General features: G+C 57.6%; 1 protein-coding gene across 1 annotated transcript; it reads right to left on the reverse strand.

The window, feature by feature from the left end:
• Positions 3,712-16,247, reverse strand: MEIS3 (Meis homeobox 3). Its single transcript, XM_021094641.1, is given in 14 exon segments — positions 3,712-4,174; positions 6,692-6,761; positions 7,324-7,394; positions 7,499-7,570; positions 7,797-7,873; positions 9,074-9,222; positions 9,411-9,522; positions 11,997-12,146; positions 12,325-12,375; positions 13,650-13,700; positions 13,797-13,956; positions 14,209-14,260; positions 14,263-14,389; positions 16,120-16,247. Coding segments are annotated over 13 exon segments (1,134 nt in total). The 5' UTR covers positions 16,132-16,247; the 3' UTR covers positions 3,712-4,174; positions 6,692-6,711.

The following is a 19,244-nucleotide window of genomic DNA, read 5'->3' on the forward strand; positions in this document are numbered from 1 at the left end:
TACACCAGAGCCACAGCAATGCCAGATCCGAGCCACGTCTGCAACCTACACCACAGCTCACGGCAATGTCGGATCCTTAACCCACTGAGCAAGGGCAGGGATCGAACCCGCAACCTCATGGTTCCTAGTCGGATTGGTTAACCACTGTGCCACAATGGGAACTCCCGGCTGTACATTTTAGATGGCTGAATTTTATGGTCTGAATTCTATCCCAATATGACTTTTTTTTTTTTTTTTTTTTTTTTGCTTCTTAGGTCCACACCCATGGCATATGGAGGTTCCCAGGCCAGGGGTCGAATCGGAGCTACAGCTGCCCACCTACACCACAGCCACAGCAACGCCAGATCGAGGCCTTGTCTGCGACCTACACCACAGCTCATGGCAACGCTGGATCCTTAACCTACTGAGTGAGGCCAGGAATGGAACCCGCAACCTCATGGTTCCCAGTTGGATGTGTTTCCACTGCGCCACATCGGGAACTCCCCAGTAAAACTGTTATCACAGTTCCTGTCATGGCTCAGGGGTTAGCGAACCCATAAGCATCCATGAGGATGAGGGTTCCATCCCTGGCCTCGCTCAGTGGGTTAAGGATCCAGTGTGGCCCTGAACTGCGGTGTAGGTCGAAGACGAGGCTCGGATCCCACGTGGCTCTGGCTCTGGCGGCCGCGGCCCTAAAAGACAAAAAGACAAAAACAAGAGCAAAAACCACACACACACACACACACACACACACACACACACACACACTCACACACACACACACACCCCAACCCCCCCCACACAAAGAACTTATCAAACATCTTCCCTGGCTCCCCTGCGCCCTCTGGAGGGAGCCCAGGCTCATTGCCGGCCCCATATTCTGATGCATCCCCGCTGGACCACCCAGTTACAGGGCTGTGGATCCGTGTAATTCACAAATGGCTACAAAGCCACACAGAAACACTGCCAAGGACACATACAAGGAAGGCCCCCAGTTATAAAGACTCACTTGGCCACACAATCCCATCTGTTCACACCCCCAGAACAAAGCTATGGACCATACCAGGTGGGCCCGTGGTCTCTACCTTGACTCACCCTCCCAGCCAGACACCAAGGAGGGGATTCTACCACCTACTGAGTAGGTGTATCTCAATGTCTCAGTTCCCCAGAATTGGGGAAGCTACCGAAGAATGGATTCGGGGAGGGGGTGGGGGGCACACAGTGAGGCGGCCTTGAGCTAAAACGCTTTGGCACTTGACCTCCATGAGCCCCCCTCCCCCATGCTGGTGGGCCACAGCGACCTTTGGGGTCTCCCAGCATCGGCATCCATTCAAAGTACGTGTCCGGCAGACCCGGCCGAAAGGTCTGATTAGTTCCTTGGCCCCAGGGCACAGTGACTCTGATCAAAGGCTAGTGGTCCCTTTGGGAGAGACCGGGAGCAAGATGAACAGGACGAAGATGGGGCCTTGTACTGGAGTCCTTCCTGCAGGGGACCCACCTCACCTCATCCAAGGGGTCCCGGGTCTGTACACTGGCTCTGGGCGGCCCAGCGCACCTGCCCCAGATCCTCTGGCCCCTGCAGCGTGGGCATCGCAGTTTCCCCATTAACGGGAGGAGGCACCTCCCAACGTGAGGTCCTGTCTTCAGCCAGGCTATGGAACCAGTGATAAAGACCCACCGTGCCACCCCGTCCCACCCAGAGTCACGTAGTCACAGACACACGCGCACACGGAGACAGTTGGCCTATCTCAAGGCACAGCGGGACAGCCAGAGCCACGACACAGCCCTTCCTTCCTCCGTGACATGCCCCACTCGGAAACAGGCTCGGCGGCGGACACACTCCAGGTGGCACAGACTGTACCCACGGCCCTCCCCGCGATGGCACACGGACTCCAGCAACTTAAGCCCCTGGCCTCAGCAGCCAGCCCCCCCCACACACACACACACCCACTCCGACCCCAAGACCACCCAGCCCCACCTGGGCCACCCTAGGGACCCATCAGGGTCCCCACCTCCCTCGGCCCCCCCACCCCAGCAAGACCCTCTCACCCTCTCGCCACGCAGGCAGGCCGCCTCAGAACTCCTCCGGGTGCAGCTGGTGCCTCACGCCAGGAAGGGGGGAAGTATTTTTAGATACAATTAACCTCCCGCCCACTCCCCCCCCCCCCCCCGCAAGGCACATCCAATTGGCTTCATGAGAGAGGGTTGAGAGGCATTTTCAGTGGCCGCCAGGAGAAGGCGGAGAGGGGGGCAGGAGGGATACCCCCCTCCCCCACTTTCCAGGGTCCCAAGCGCCCCCCTCACCAGCCAGGCAGGGGTGCAAAAATTGGAGAGCGGGGAGTTCCCACTGGGGCCCAGTGGGTTAAAGATGCGGCCTTTGCTGTGGCTGTGGAGTTGGTTGCAGCTGTGGCTCGGATTCCCTCTCTGGCCCCAGAATCTTCCATAGGCCATGGGTACAGTCAACAACCACCACCACAAAAGGAAGAATGAGAGGGCCTTCACTTGAAGAGCAGGCCTCAGCCCAGGCCCAGCCCTGCCCCAGCCCCCATTACCAATCCCCCACCTGCCTTGAATAAAAGGGGAGGGTTGTTGGAAGTCCTTCCTGTTATCTAACCCTCGCCCATCCCACTTCAGTCCCCTGAAGTGTGGGGAGAGACCAACTCTATTCATAATCACTAAAACACTATCTAACCCAGATAATGGTTTGTGGTGGATCTTTCGAAATTCATAGAAATTTAAACATCTTTTAAAAATGAAGCTGGGAGTTCCCATTATCACTCAGCAGTAATGAACCCGATTAGTACCCATGAGCACACAGGTTCGATCCCTGGCCTCATTCAGTGGGTTAAGGAGCTGGTGTGAGGTCTGGTGTAGGTCACAGATGCAGCTCAGATCTGGCGTTACTGTGCCTGTAGCTTAGGCTGGCAGCTGGAGCTCTGATCCGACCCCTAGCCTGGGAACTTCCATATGCCACAGGTGTGGCCCTAAAGAGAGAAAAAAAAAAGGATGAGATCTCAAGAGGCTGTGGGCCTTTCTGTTCTCTGTTCTCTCTTGGAGTCCAACCAAGCCTCTCTTCTATGTGAGCAAACCAGACAGCCCGCTGACAGCCTTCTGCTCAATGTCCCACGTGGCCCAGTCATTCCTGTTGATCCTACTGCCAGCCAGCAGAGCCCCCTCGTTGCCCCGTGGCTGGCCACAGACAAGCAAGAGAGTCGTGTCGAAGCCACAAGAACTGGCCAGCTGAACCTAGTACACCAATCCACAGTATAATGAGCTGAAAATTCAATAGCATTTTAGGAGGTTCCCATTGTGGCTCAGTGGGTTATGAACCCAACTAGCATCCCTGAGGATGCAGGTTTGATCTCTGGTCTCACTCAGTGGGTTAAGTGTCCAGCATTGCCACCAGCTGTGGTGTAGGTCACAGATGCTGCTCAGATCCTGTGTGGCTTTGGCTGTGGTGTAGGCTGGCACCTGCAGCTCCAATGTGACCCCTGGCCTGAGAACTTCCATGGGCCACAGGTGTGGCCCTAAAAAGCAAAAGAAAGAAAGAAAAAAGAAAAAGGAAAATTAATTAGCATTTTGAACCATGAGGCTTTGGTGTGTTTGTTACACAGCAAGAGCTGATACATAAAGAAGGCAAAGGTGAGAGGATGGTAAAGAGCATCAGTTATTCCTATAATTAGTGACTCGTGAGCTGATGGGTATGAATCTTGGAAGAGACACACACTCATGTTGGTGGCGTTTTTAAGACTTTATCATTAAAAAAAGGTAGAAGACAAGAAAGAAGGGAAGTGGGGGAGGGGAGGGGGTGGCCCAGGAGGATGAAGGGAACCTCCCCCAGTGTCGGATCCAGATAACCCTCCTTCCCTGACGGCCCCAGCCCACCCCCAACCCCTTTTCTGCCCTGGGGGGCTGGGGAGCCCCAGCCCCCATCTTCTGAAGACCCAGTCTGGGTGTCAGCTTGGGTTCTGGGCAGAGCTTAGAGCAAAAGGGGGGGTGGTGCAGGGCCTGGAGGCCTTGTCTTTGTCCTTGAGAGACCCTCCAGGGGGCACTCAGGCCCCTCACGTCCAGGCAGGGCCCCAGGGAGGTAGGCGTTGAGTTGGGGGGGTGCGTAGGAGGTGGGGTCCTGAAGCCAGAGGGCCAGGCGTCGAGGGAGCAGGTATGAGCCTGCTGGTCACAGTCCAGAGCTTGGGGTCTGCGGAGAGGGCAGGAGACACCAAGTCAGGAGGCGGGGGGCATGCCGTACCCGCGCCAAGCCCTTCGTGCTGTTCCCGCCAGCCCCACAGTGAGCGGGACACACGGACGGAGACAGACAGAGACAGAGAATCAGAACAGACACGAGAGAGAAACAGATGAAAAAAAAAAAAAAAAACAGAAAACAAAAACAAAGAAGGAGACAGTGGAGAGAAAGAGAAACTAGGAGAGAGACAGAGCTGGACAGAGGAGGATTGAGCCGCTCAGAGGCGGAGACGCCGCAGCAGGAAGAAAGAGCAACTGAATGAAAGGGAGCCAGAAAGAAGCCGGGGTCTAGGACAGAGCAGGGCGGAGAGAGCGCGGGGGACCAAAGGCAGCCCGCTGCAGAGCAGGAGCAGCCTCCCTTCGTGGCTCCTGGTACCCAAGGTCCCCTGATGCCAGACCAGGCTCAGCTGTCTGTGGTCGGTCGGGCAGAGCCGAGACCCCCACACACCTGCCAGGACTTCAGCAAGCCCATCCACCGCTCCTTCCAGGCTCAGGCCCCTGGGGCCCTCCCAGGTCTCCACTCTCATCTCCCAGCCTTTCTCTGGGCTCTGAGTTCTCATCTCAGCCACCTGACTCCCAGCCTCAGCCCAGCCCAGTTCTTCCTCCCCTTTGGGGGAACCTGCATGTGTGGCCTTTGTCTATACTGTTCTGTCGTCTCCTATCTCATGCCTTTTGGTCTCCTGCTCTCAAAGTCCCCTCAAAAAAAAAAAAAAAGTTCCAGTTGTGGCACTGTGCAAATGAATCTGACCAGTATCCATCAGTATCCATGAGGACTCAGGTTCGATCCCTGGCCTTGCTCAGTGGATTGGAGATCTAGTGTTGCCATGAGCTGTGGTGTAGGTCAAAGATGCAGCTTGGATCCCATGTGGCTGTGGTGTGGGCCAGTGGCTGCAGCTCTGATTTGACCCCTAGCCTGGGGAACCTCCAAATGCCTGGGGTGTAGCCCTAAAAAGAAAAAAAAAAGTCCCCTCCTCTGGGAAGTCCTTCCTGGACCTCCTAGCTGGGGGTCTCATGCCCTCTCTGGGCTCCTCTAGTTCCTGGGTTCCCTCATCCCGGCTGTGCCCACAGTGGGTTGTCACGTCGGGAGATGAGTCTCTCTTCCCTCACTGGATTGTGAGCTCCGTGAGGGTAGGACTGGGTTGTCATGGTCACTATTGTGTTCCCAGAGCACCCAGCATGGGGCTAGGCACAGCAGTGTTCAGGGAATACGTACTGAATGAGCAGATGAATGAATGGATGCCAAACTAAGTGTGGACTTCATCCAGAGGGCGCTAGGGAGCCACAGAAGGCTTTTAATCCAAGGGGAGTCAAGATCTGATCTGTGCTTGAGAAACTCCAGGCAGCCTCTCAACCCTGAGCCTTTGCACATGCTGTTCCCTCTGCTTTTCTGAACTGGGTAAACCTATACACACGAACTCCTCTCCCCCCCGGCCTCAGTTTTCTCATCTGTAAAATGAAAATAATAATAGATTCTCTTTCTTGGGGTTTTTGTAAAGGCTAAATGAGGAGTTCCTGCTGTGGCACAACAGGATCAGCAGCACCTCTGGAGTGCTCTGACACAGGTTCAATCCCTGGCTGGCACAGCAGGTTAAAGATCCAGCTCTGCCACAGCTACAGTGCAGGCTGCAACTGCGGCTTGGATCTGATCCCTGGCCCAGGAACTCCATATACCACAGGGTGGCCAAAAAAAAAAAAAAAAAGCATAAATGAGAACATGCTGTAGACTTCAGACCTAGGAGAGTAAAAGAATGAGCCCCTTCCACTTCTACCCAGTGGACTCCTACTCATTCGTCAATGCCCTACTCAGAAGCCACTTCCTTGATATCTCAGGGACAGCTGATGATAGCTGTGCTTTGGTTTCTGATGTCTACTTCCTCAGGAGCCCAGAATCTTCTCAAGAGTTAGACACTACCTGAGGCTCGTCAATATATATATTTGGAGATGTATGGGATATATGAATGGGCCGATGAATAGATGGGTGGGTAGGTGGCTGAATGGATGGTAAGGTGACAAATGGGTGGACACGTGGGTGGGTGGATCAGTGTGGAGGTGAGTGCATGGGCGAGAAGATGGATGATGGGTGGTGGATGCATTTATGCATGATCCATGGGTGGGCAGGCAGGCAGGGAGGGAGGTGGGTGCATGCATGAATAAGTGAGTAGATGCGTGGGCGGATCAGCAGGAAGGTGACGCTGAGTGGGGACGCAGCGTGGACAGATGAATGACTGAGCGGGTGACTATACAGTTGGATGGACAGCGAGTAGATGTGCGTTTGGCTGGACGGTGGGTGGGTGGATGATTAGATGGATAAATACATGGACAGGTGCATCGATGGATGGATGGATGGATGACCTGAAGACCCTCGGTTCAGGGACACTGGCTGACCCTGCTCTGGGTGGGATGCCTCTTGGAGTCTGAGAGGCTGAGAATAGCACAACCCCCAACCCGGTGCCCCCAGACCTAAGACACTCACGCTTCTCCTGAATCCGGCCTCTACGGATAATGCCACTCTCCGTCTAAGTTCAAACTCATGCCCATTGATCCTGGAAGACGAAAGAGGAGTATGAGGGGGCCTTCACCAGACCCTCCCATGGGCTCCACCGGCCCTTCCTTCCCCAGGGGACAACTAACAGGACGGAGTCATGGCTTAAGAGGGTGCTGGTTCTTTAAGGAAAAGTAGGAGCCTTTCAATGGCTGGGCAAAGCCTGGAAGAAGCAAACTCTGGGAGGAAAGGTGGGGACCAGGATATCCGCATTTGCCTCCCGGCTCCCTTCTTATGCAAATGAAGCACAGTATTTTTCAAGAAACTAATCCCAGGAGTTCCCGTCCTGGCTCGGTCATTAACAAATCTGACTAGCATCCATGAGGACACAGGTTCAATCCCTGGCCTCGCTCAGCGGGTTAAGGATGCAGCGTGGCTGTGAGCTGTGGCTATAGCGCCAGTTCGACCCCTCGCCTGGGAACCTCCATATGCTGCAGGTGCAGCCCTAGAAAAGACAAAAAACAAACAAACAAAAGAACCTAATCCCAGAAGGTGGGGTATCTTCCTTTAGAGGAGGGGCCTGTGTTCTGGGGGCATAGTTTAGTTAAGGGAGCAGCCCTTACCTGGAGGCCTGACAGTCCCATGTGGTAGAGTCTCCGTGTAGCCCCCCATGGGCTGGCTCTCTGGACTGAAGCTGCACTCTGGCCTGCTAGGGAAGTCGAGGGGTGCAGGCTGAGCCCCAGGATGCCTGGTCCAGGCTTTGACATTCCCCAGGAACACCACGCCCTCTCTCCCCACCTTCTCCCTGTACCTGTGCGGTTGGATTGATCGATCATGGGCTGCACGATGCGTCTCCGGGCGTTAATGAACCTGGAGGAGGTCGTGGAAATGGGGGGGGGTGCAAAGAGGGAAGAGAAGAAGGGAAAAATGAACACACAGATGGAGAGCGCTGGCAGGAGAGGATGGATGTGGGGTGGCCAAGCAGACACAGGAGGAGAGGCTCCAGGGGCTTCGGGGCCTCCTTCAGCACCGCGGACAGCACCCGGCCTCCCACCCGGGGCTGGCCCCAGACGCCCCAGCCTCCCATGTCACTCACCAGTTGTTGACTTGCAGGATAGTGAGCCCTGTGTCCTGGGCGAGCTGTTTCTTCTGCTCCTCCGAGGGGTACGGGTGCTATGGCCATCAGCAAGAGTCACCCTGCTGCCTGGCTGCCCTCTGATCCCCAGGCCTGGCCCGCCCAGGTCCCCAGGGAGGGGTGGGATGGGTTGGCGAGCCCAGGCTGGGCCAGAGCCGGGAGAGTCAGCAATGTCTGAGCTTCTCCGTGCTCCCGGGAGCCCAATGGAGGGAAGCAGAGCCAAGCTTCTGGCAATTAGGCCGTGGGCACCCCCGCCTCTTCCAGCAATTAGAGGCTAATTGGCCAACACTCATTAGGGAGGTGGAGCTGGGGCTGGGGGTTGGGGGCCGGGCGACTGCACAGATGCCAGGAAAAGAGGCAAAGCCCAGCCAGGGGCCCTGAGCCCATCAGGTCCTTGCGTCTGTCTCTCCTCATCCCACTCTCCATCTTTCTCTGTGGCTCTCCACTGTCTCTCTGTCTCTCCCCCTCTGTGACTCAGTCTCCCCAGAGTCATCTTGCTCTGATTCAGTCTTCCCTGTATCTCTCCATCCCTGTCTTCATTTCAGTCTCTCCCTGTCTTCCTGTTTCTCTCTCTCTCTCTCTTTTTTTTTCTATTGTCTTTTAGGGCATGTGGAAGTTCCCAGGTTACGGGTCAAATCAGAGCTGCAGCTGCCAGGCTACACCGCAGCCGCAGCCACAGCCACACCAGATCTGAGGTGCGTTTGCAAACTACACCACAGCTGGATCTTTAACCCACTGAGAGAGGCCGGGGATCGAATATGCGTCCTCATGGATATTAGCCAGGTTCTTTACTGCTAAGCCACAGCAGGAACTCCTTCCTGTCTCTTTTTACCATCCCTCTTCTTGAGGCCGTGTGGTGCAGTGGGGAAGGCCAAACTACCTGCCCTTGAACCCACTTCTGGCTGTGAGACCTCTGGGCCTCAGTCTCCTCATCTGCAAAATGGAGCTAATAACATCGCCCACCCTCACAGGGTATGTTTGGCTGGGGGGGGGGAATGACTGACAGGTGGGTGAGGGCTTGGGGGGTTGGGGGAGGACTGAATGAGTCAAGAGCCCTTGGCGGCTCCTGGCACACAGGTAACTCGGATGGATGTTTGCTTTGGTCTGTTTCCACCTGCTTGAACTTCTTCTTCAACACCCGCCCCCTATGCCCTGCCTCAGTCTCCCCTCTCCGTGTCTCTCTGCAGACCCGGCCCTTCTCCACCTCCCTCTCTGCCCCCTGCAGCCCAGGGCCTCACCGAGAGGTGCTGGAACAACCACGCCCTCATGATGTTGGTGGCCACCTTGGGGAAGATCCCTCTCTTCTTGTTCCGCCGCCGCTCCTGGTCCAGCTCCTCGTCTTCTCCCCCAGAACTGGGAGAGGCCACGCTTGTGTCTAGTCCGTCCCCTGAGAACAGAGAGAGGCAGGCTGAGCTTGTGGACAGGGAAGGCGGGGGACAGGTGGGACCCAGAACCCGCCCCCAAGCCAGCCCCTGCCCCCCAGTCATCCTCGCCCCTCTGGAAGTCCTACCTGCTGTCTAACTCCCATCCTCAGACTGACTCCCACCTTCCCCCTCTGCCTCTCAAGCAACTCACCTTGGTCGCTGGCGTTGTCCCCACTCTGGGAGGCCAGGCCCCCGCTGGATGGACCTGGGGTCCCCAAATGTACAGACCCGCTGTCTTCGTGGTCTCTAATCCATGTATTATTCTGGAAAAAACAGGAGTGGGGAGTCAGTGCTAAAGCTTGGGGTGCAGAATAGCATGGTGGCTCAGACCACGGGCTCTGGAGGTAGGACTCCTGAATGCGAAGCCTCTCTCTGCCTTTCTTGGCTGTGTGACCTTGGGCAAGTCGCTTCACCTCTCTGGGCCTCAGTCTCCTCAACTGGAAACATGGACAACAAGCATAGCTCCCACCTCACAGAGTGAGGATCCACTGGCTAAATGCACATAAAGGAACACAGCAATCACTCAATAAAGATGAGCCTGCACCTTATCTGAAATCTTTGGGAGCCAGTGCTGTTTCAAAATTCAAACCTTTCGCGTTAATAGACAGTAAACCAGTGCGCGCGTGGGGTGTATTTCCTACCACCATCAGCACGGTCTAGGCCGTAACCTCGTCATCAAGCTCGTTAACTTTTCTGCAGCCAATTGGATGAATATTTAACTAACTGGAATAAATAAAGGCTATAAATAGCCCCTCATTAGTTCAGGTCAGATTTCACTGCTAAATGCGCTTGCCCTAAACTTATGGGGAAAAAAGCCGCAACTTTCCGTTTTTTCAGCGATTCGGAGGTCTCCGCATTGCAGCTCAGGGAGTGCGGGGCTGGGTTTTCTTTATTGGAACCCCAGCAGACGCTGAGGGAGCTGAAGATGTGTTGCACTCACCCCCGCCCCAGCTCGGGGTCCCAGGAGGCTGACCCGTCCCTGCAGACACAGCAAGACCTCTTTGTTATTTGGTCTAAGGTTCTTCCAATTGTCGGAAGGCAGATGGGGTAGAGGTGGGGGTGGAAACAGCCGCCTACTGCTGCTGAAAGCCAGGGGACACCTCCCCCATCCCCCACCCCGCCCCCAGCCCCTGCTGAATGTTCTAGACCCTGCCCTCTGCTTTGGAATCAGTCCCCGCCCCCGCTGCCTGGAAATGACCCAGTGTGGATGCGTCATCTGTGTCCTGCCGGGGCTCAGCCAGGGACAAGGCAGCCAGGAAAAGTTTCCTCCAGGCTCGGTACTTCTGTGTGGAATTTCAAGTTCAAGTGCATGGAGGGTGAGTCGGGTGCCAACTGCAAGCATCACTAGGTCTGAAGGCTTTTGTCTTTTTGTCTTTTCCCAGGGCCACACCCGTGGCATATGGAGGTTCCCAGGCTAGGGGTCAAATCCGAGCTGCAGCTGCCGGCCTACACCACAGCCACAGCAATGCTGGATCCCAGTTGAGTCTGCAACCTACATCCGCAGCTCACGGCAGCTCTGGATCCTTAACCCACTGAGCAAGGCCAGGGATCGAACCTGCATCCTCACGGATACTAGTCAGATTTGTTTCCATTAAGCCACGATGGGAACGCCAACATTTATTTTTCTAAGTTTGTGTCTGTAGTTCTAGGGGTTGGCATCCCATTTGTGGTTTTCCTGATTCCTGCGTGAGTTGGGGGGTGGCTCTGTGACTCTTTTGAGGTGGGTGACGGCCATGGAGTATGTCGGCATCTGTGTGAAGATGCGGAATATGGCGGCGCCTCTGAGGGAGTCGTAACTGATCAGCGCACGCACAGGGTGTGCGGCTGAGCGGATGGTGACTGCCGGCTGTGGGGCAGAGGGTCCTCGGGGCTCCTCTGTCACTGCTGTGTGTGTGTGCTCACATATGTGTACTCGTGGGACAGCTGTGCGCCTACGTGGCACCCACCTAATATGTGGGTGCAGGTGCCGTGTTGCGTAACTGCTGAGTAGGGGACAGTGCGACCTCTTGGTGGGTGTGTCTCGCTGGGATCTGCACGGCTGTTGGGTGATTGTTGTCTGGTTGTTTAAATCTACAAAACTGTAGTCCAGCAGCATCTGAGACTGAATGAATCTGGGGCCACGTCGCAGCTGAGTGCCGCAGTTTGTGCCCACACCTGCTGTAGTCCAACTGTTAACAGGTTAGTGTAGTGAGTGTGTGTGTGTGTGTGTGTGTGTGTGTGCGCGCAGGCACGGTGGTTGCTGTGGGTCTAAGTGTGGCCGTAGCTGAGTCCGTATGGCAGGATCTGGGGCCGCGTGGCTCCAGGTCCAGCTGTGTGCTGTCGTGTGGTCAGGGTTGTGTACTGCATGCATACGCATACTCTGAAACAGCACCGTCTCGATCAGGCGACGTGATGCTGCTACGTCCCTGGGCTGTGTGCGTTTACGTGTGCAGTGTATGCAGTTGCCCGGCCGTGAATGTAACGGTTTGTGTAGCTGTGTGGGAAGCTGCGCGGGTGTATCGGAGTCTATTGGTGGTATGTGCAGCTGTTGGGGGGGTGGGGCACGTGTGCTGTCATCCAGCGGTACTGCGGTCTGTGTAGCTGCTGCAGAGCTGGTGCCTGTCCTGGGGTCAGGCTGTGTCTGATGGTGGCTGCCTGAGGCTGGGTTGTGTGGTGTGTGTGCCCTCAGGCTGCAGCCCAGCTCTCTGGGCGTGCCTTTGGTTGCAGGGCAACGCCGGGTGCCCCATCCCGAGCCCACCTGGTCTGGGAGGCTGGGGCAGGAGGCCGGGTAGTCGTCGAGATCCTCCCTGCAGCCGCCGTCCCGGTCCTCGATGACCAGGTCGATGGGCATCTTTCCCTTGAGGCAGGTGATGTAGCGGTGACAGAAGTTGTCGCACAGGTCGTGGACCTGAGGGGGCACCGGGGTACTGGGGGGGCCACCCGGGGGCCAGCGCTGGGGTGTACAGGGATGGGGGGGCCTTCTGCTCCAACTCTGGTGGGGAGAGAGCCTGAAGGAGGGGTGGAGGGGGCGGGAAGTGGGGGGACGGGGGCAAGCGAGGGCGTGAGGGGAAGTGAGAAGCACTCACCTTCTCCAGCTCCAGCAGGTGGAAGCGGAGCACTTGAATGGCCTGTATCATCTGAAAACAGACAGAGAGGGAGAGAGGGAGGGAGGCAGGGAGAGAGAGAGAGAAGGAAGGGCAGAGGTGAAAAGAGAAGGAGGAAGAGGGGGAAGAGGAGGAGGGAAGGGGAGGAGGAGGAGGAGAGAAGCAGAGACACAGAGAAAATGAGATAAAATGACCAAGAGAAAGCAAAGAGAGACAAAGACAAAATGACAGGGGCAGAGAGAAACAGGGCACAGAGATGGAGAATTAAGGAACCAGGGAGTGTGAGATTGAGATCAGAGACAGAGAAGCAAGATGTGCAAGAGACAGAAGAGGATCCATGACAAGAGTCAGCTGAGGTATGCTATGGTAACAGCACCCCATCTTTTGCGAGCTTGCCCTCTGATCCATTTCCCCACCGTTCACCTGAAAACTACATTTCCCAGAGTCCTTTGCCAGAAGGGCTTGGCCAATAGGAAGCCCCGGTGGGAGCTGACCCGCCAGAGGAAGGGGCAAGTCTGGGCTATCTCTCCCTCCCTCTCCCTCCCCACACCCCACCCCCTTCTCTTTCTCCCTCCTCTCCTCTCTCCTTTGCAGCTAAGCGTTTTCATTCATTTTGGTATGGGCTCATTCTCCCGACTGATAGAACAGCTAACGCTTAACCAGTCCCCACTCTGTGCTGGGCACGGTTCTACATGCCTGACCCCCTTTTAACTCATTATATACTCACAACAGCCCTACGACACAGGAATTAGTACAGGCTACACTTTACAGGCGAGGAAAATGGGGCGCAGGGAGAGGGGGCTACTTTTTTTTTTAGGGCCGCACCCATGGCATGTGGAGGTTCCCAGGCTAGGGATCCAACCAGAGCTGTAGCCGCCAGCCTACACCACATCCACAGCAATGTGGGCTCCGAGCTGCATCTGCAACCTACACCACAGCTCACGGCAACGCCGGATCCTTCACCCACTGAGCAAAGCCAGGGATCGAACCCATGTCCTCATGGATACTAGTCAGGTTCTGGGCTCCTTTCTGCTGCGCCATGATTGATGGGAACTCCGAGAAGGAGCTACTACTTGCCCTGGTTCACAGAACTAGTAAGCATAGAGCTGGGATTCAAACTCCAGCCAGCGCGTCCCAGGTCTCAAACTCTAGGCTATGTTGCATCGTAAATGGGCAACGGTGATCACCGTTGGAGGAGGTGGGTCAGGTGTGCTCCTCTCTGTTCCCACACTGAACCCGAGCCTGTGGAGGGAGGACCAGGAGACCCCCTTGGAAGAGGGGGGTGTTGGGAAGGGGCCAGGTCTCACCAGATTGTCCAGCTCTGGATTGGAGGAGAAGAGGGGTCTCTCGGAGCGGACCTGGGAGAAAGAGAGAGGCCAGGGCGGGCGCATGCTGTCTGCCGCCTACCCCGCCTCACCGGCTCTCCTGGCGCACAGCCGAGGGCGGGTGCCCACCTGTTTGGCAAAGGCTGCAATGTCCTCATTGAAGGAGTCAGAGGAGCATACGTCACCGCCCGGGGGTGTGCCCAGCCCAGTCCCAGCCCCATCCCGGGGCGAGCATGTGGCCAGTTCACATTTCTCAAAGACCAGGGCCAGCAGCGGGAAGAGCGGGTGTCTGGAAACCAAGGGAAGAGAGAGGTCATGAGGGCAGAGCCAGGGGTAGGGGGCGTGGGGGCGCTCAGAAGGATGGCCCAACTGGGAGGTGGACAGGAGACCCAGGGGAAGGAGCTAAAGGGACAGAGACAGAATGAGACAGAGTCAGAGGGAGAGATACATATCCAGAGAGACCAAGAGACAGGATGGTGCGGGGCGGGGTGGGGGGCCCATCCCGAGACCCCACAGAACCCTCAGCCTTGTCCTCACTCACCCATAGATCTCATCCTTCTCTCTCCTCAGGCCATCACTGTCCAAGCCCGAGGGCGGAGGCTGGGGGGCCGGTGGGGGCCATAGGGCCCCGGGGCTCTTGTTGCTGAGGGCACTGCCTCCGAGAAGCCCGCCAGGGCTGCGGTGCTGTCCACGATGCTGGCGTAGTGGGGCAGCTCATCGTACTGGGGGGAGGTGAGAGCAGGGGAGAGCCCCAGCGAGGTGTCACACCAGCCAGAAACCTCCCTACCCTGGCACTCTGGAGATGCCCCTTCTTGCTCCAGCCGCCTGCCTGCCCTCCTGGCCCCAAGCATCCCCGCCCTGCTCCCTTGGGCCCCCAACAATGTCCCATGGAGCTGTCTGGGCGGGACTGAAGGCCCTGGCCCCAAGCCTTCGCTTGGACCTGTGGACTGTGAAAAATGTCCCATCAGAGATTCCCCATGTGTGGGCAGGAGGCTCTGGAGGAGAGAGATTGATTGACTCAGGTCTCAGATGTGAGGGGCAGGGTGGGAGGGTCTGGGATTGGCTGGTGGTAAGTGCCAGCTTCTCACAGAGTGAGGAGGGGACAGAGATACTGAGCGAGGGGGAGACATGTGGGAGACGCGAGAGATGAGAGAAAGAGAGAGAGGGAAGGCAGGATTAAGAGGGAAAAAAAGAGAAATGAAAAAAGGCAAAGGGAGAAAGAAAAGCTAAAGAGAGAGATGCTGAGATAGAGAGAGGAGAGACACACAAAGAAGGTACAGGAGGAAAAGGCAGAGCGAGATGGGGGCAGACAGGGAGAGACGGAGACAGACAGAGGGACAGAAGGGGAGAGAGAAGACGGAGGGAGAGGAGGTGAGTTTCACGCACGGACACTGCCCATGGACGCGGTGCACGCACCGTCTCCCCCGCTTCAGTTTCATCTCCCAGACAAATATGCACATCGGAGTGTGGCTTCACCACCTGTCCCATGCCACACACCATGTGAAGCCACCACGCACGCACACAGACACACAGACAGAGCCAGATGCCAGGCACAGGAATGAATGAATGAGTGAGTGAATGAATGCCTGGATTGAATGAATGAAACATCTAGCAGGCGCGTGCAAGCATGAATGAGGCAGTTAGCACAGGGCCTGGCACGCTTTCAATAAACATGCGTCGAACCAAAGTATAACTGGGCACCACCACACAAACCCACTTGTGCCAACCAGAGAGAAACCGAGAGTGAGCTTTTTGCATCCTGTCAGCAGGGAAGCACACACGCCCGCGCCAGGGAAGTTAGGGGACCTTTAAAGTCACCCAGGTCCAACCTTTTCCGTGGAGATGAAGAAACTGAGGTTCAAAGAGGCAAAGGGACTGGGGGGTGGGGGTGGAGAGTAAGCGTTCCCACCGTAGCTGGTCCTCCACCCCTGGCGGGTATACACCCAGGGCTCCCAGTGTCTCTTTCCTTCTCTCTGCCTTTCACTCACTTCCTCTTCTTCTAAGTTCTCCTGAGCCCTGAAGTTGAATCCAACTGCCCCCCAGAGTTCATCCCACATCTCGGAGGTGCTGGCATCCCCGCCACCCCCAGAGGCTCATGCTCGCCTCTTCGCCTGTCTCTCCATCCCCAGGACCACGACAGAGAGAATCCCTTGGCCCTGCCTGCTGATACCCATCTCTCCCAGCACTGTCCCCACCCCTTAACCCTCCGGGCGACTTGGAACAAAAGTAGACCAGGGAGAAGGCTTGGGGAGGGCAGGGAAGGAAGAAGGGGTAGGTAGGAGAAAGGGCTGAGATGGAGGGGGAGACCAGGGCAGGGAGAGAAGGAGGCAGAGAAAGCGCTGGTGAAGAGGGCGGGATGGCTGATGGGGGCGGAAGGTCCCCAAGGAGGAGACGGAAGGATGGGGGCTGCGACCGCGGGCTGGGGCGCAGGACCGCCCGCCCTCAGACCTACCCTCCGGGCCATGGGCTGATGCCGGCGGCAGCTCCCGGATCTCTCCAGGGCCTGGCCGGCGGGGAGGGCGCAGCCAGGGGCAGCGGCCCCAGATGGCCCGCGGTGCCGACGCCAGGGGGTGGGGCAGGAGGCTGGGTGCCCGGCCCCCCCACCCCCACCGCCGTCAGCGGCAGGCGCCGGGCAGCGCCGAGGCTCCGAGCATGGACCCCCAGCCTCCCGCCCCCGCGGGGGTCACCGCGAGAGGCTCCTGCCAGCGAGGGAAGGGGCGAGGAGGCGGGGGCAGGCCGCTCGAGGCCCCCTCCCCCGGGCCCTCCGGTCCCTCCCCCGGGGCCTGGGAGGATGGAACCAGCCCAAGAGCCACAGACAGAGCGGCGGGGGAGAGCGCGGCGCGGGAGGGCCCGGCCCGGGGCGGCGGCGTCCCGGCGTTGGCGGGCCGGAGGGATGCCGGCGGCTCCGTCTCTCCGTCTCTCCCCCTCTCCCGGTCTCTCCCTCTCTCTGTGGTCACATCCGGAAGTTCCACCGCGGAGATGCTTAACCCACTGTCCGCCGGTGGCTCGGCCGCGGGGCCGGGCGGGGCGGGAGCGTCCGGAGCCTCCTCCCCCCCTCCCCCCGTCCCCCCCCCGGGGGGGCTGCGGCCGCCTTCGGGGGCGGCTCCCCTCGCTTCCCCTCCCCGCGCCTCGTCGGCCCGGGTCCCCACCCAGCCGGCCTCCCGCTCGCCGCCCGGCGCTCGCCGCCCCGCCCCGCCCCGCCCCGCCCGCGCCGCGCCGCGCCGGGTCTTCTCCACCTCCCCCTCCCGGCCGCCCGGGTCCCTGTCTCTCTCTGCCCCTTTCCTGCCTCCCTCTCTCTCTCTCCATCTCCCTGCTTCCCTCTTTTCTCTAGATCTTCAAGTCTTTCGCTCTTTGTCCTCTGTATCTTTCCCTTGCTCCCTCGCAACTCTGCCCCACACATCCTGCCTCTCTCCCGACCGCCCCCTGGGCTCCCCCGGACCCTGCGATCCGTCCCTCTCGCCCCGCCCTTTCCCTGGTCTCTGTCTCTCTGTCTCTGTCTCTCTGTCTGTCTCCTTCCTGAGACCGATCAGAGGGAGGCTGGAAGTAACCAAACCCCATGCTGTAGTTTCTCTTCTTGCACCGACGCCCCCCCCCCAACTTTCCTCCCCTGGGAGACAAGGACGCCCCTGTGCCTGCCTGAAGCCATCTGTGTGTGTGTCCCTGGCTGTGTCTGTGTGTCTGGTTGTGGGATCATGCCTGGGGTGGGTGTGCGCTTTCTGCCTCTGAATGTGGTGACTGTTAGGTGTGTAATTGTGTGTGTGTGTGTGCATGCACACACACATGCACACGCACGTGCACGGTGCACCCCCGGAGGTGTTGCTGCCCTCCGCCCATTTTGACGCTTCCCTTTTGGAAGTTTCTTAGCCTGAAATCCCTTCAATGGCTCCCAAGGAGTGTGTGATAGAATCTCTAAAACTGAGGGTAAAAACGGAGTGCCTGGTGACACATCTGCTTGAGAGCAGGTCCACAGCTTTTCATCTGATTTCTGGCTGTCCCAGGCAGCCTATGCAACTAGTGTTCTAATGAAACAAAGATTTCTGCAACAAATATTTATTGAGCACCTACTGTGTGCCGGGTGGTGTTCTGGAGATAGAGCCGGGAACAGAAGACAACCTTTCCTGGCCTCCTGGCGCTCACAGGCCATTGGGGATGGTGTGGGGGAGAGAATGGTCCAGTAAATACATGTGCAAAGTAGAAAAAAAACCGCCTGGAGGTGTCCAGTGTGCTGAGACAAAGCAGAATAAGGACGGGGGACGACCAGAGCTGGAAAGGGCAAGACCTCAGAGGAGGGGACATCTGAGCAGCGACCTGAAGAAGGGGGGCGAGGGAGCCAGGCTGATGTCTGGGAATATTAGCAGAGGAACTGCAGGTGCAAAGGCCCTGGGGCAGGAATGTGTTTGGGAAACAGTGAGGAGACCAGTGAGGGCAGGAGGGGGCAGGGAGGCGGGGAGAAGGGAGAGACCCTCCCCCCCGGGGTTCAGTCTCTTGCTGGCTTTCTCTACAGTAGGGTCTTTATCCTCTGGTGGCCTCAGAGTCCCGAGAGGATGTAAACCAGGGTGCCAGGAGGCCTGTAAACTCCCTCAACTTGCCTGGCAAACTATGGGCATGGTGTCTATATGTCTTTATAGGGTGATGGCCCATAGTGTTCACCCTATTATCAAGGGGGATACTTTTTTTTTGGCATTTTTTGGGGGGCTGTTCCAGCAGCACATGGAAGTTCCCAGGCCAGGGGTCGGATCTGAGCTGCAGCTGTGCGCCTACACCACAAATAGCAACGCCAGATCTGTGCCATGTCTGTGACCTACACCGAAGCTCGTGGCAACACTGGATCTTTCACCCACTGAGCGAGGCCAGGGATCGAACCTGTGCCCTCATGGATACTAGTCAAGTTGGTAACCCGCTGAGACACATCGGGAACTCCTCAAAGGGGATACCTGAACCTCCCGAAGGGGAAGAGCTCCACAGAGAAATGAGGCACAGATCCAGAGAGAAGGGGACAGAAACGGGTTGAGCAGACAAAGACCCAGGGAAAGCAGGGACAGAGACGGGAGGGGGAGACAGAGTCCCAGAGAGAGAAGCGGGCTGAGAGGGTGGAATGGACCCCCACCCCTGCTGGGCTTCTCTAAGGAGATTTTTATGACCCTCATACACAGCTCGACCTCAGCCACAACCTGTATCTTGTGGAAATGAAACAAAACTGCCCAGGCACGGGGTGTGTGTGTGGGGGTGAGACAGCTGGTGCTACAGCCTGAAGGATGGGGTTAGGACAGCAGCAGCGCTTCCCAGAGGGGGAGGGCTGTGGGGGAGGGGGAGGATGAGGGCCCCGCCCCGGCAAAGCCCCTCATCCAGCCCCCCTCGCCCCACTTCCTGCATCTCCTTCTCACTCTGTCTCATCCAGGATCTCAGGCCCCTTCTTTCTCTCTGTCCCTGACTCCTGTCCTGGGACGCCCTCCCCTCGGCACACTGGCAGCCCTCCTCCCTCCAGGAACGCGGGTCCAGACCCACCTCAGTCCAGCTCTTCCCTCTCTGAGCCTCGGTCTCCGCATCAGTGGGATGAGCTACGGCTTCAGCGCTGGG

This window comes from Sus scrofa, chromosome 6 (genome assembly GCF_000003025.6).
Source record: "Sus scrofa isolate TJ Tabasco breed Duroc chromosome 6, Sscrofa11.1, whole genome shotgun sequence".
In the NCBI taxonomy this organism is placed as follows: Eukaryota; Metazoa; Chordata; class Mammalia; order Artiodactyla; family Suidae; genus Sus; species Sus scrofa.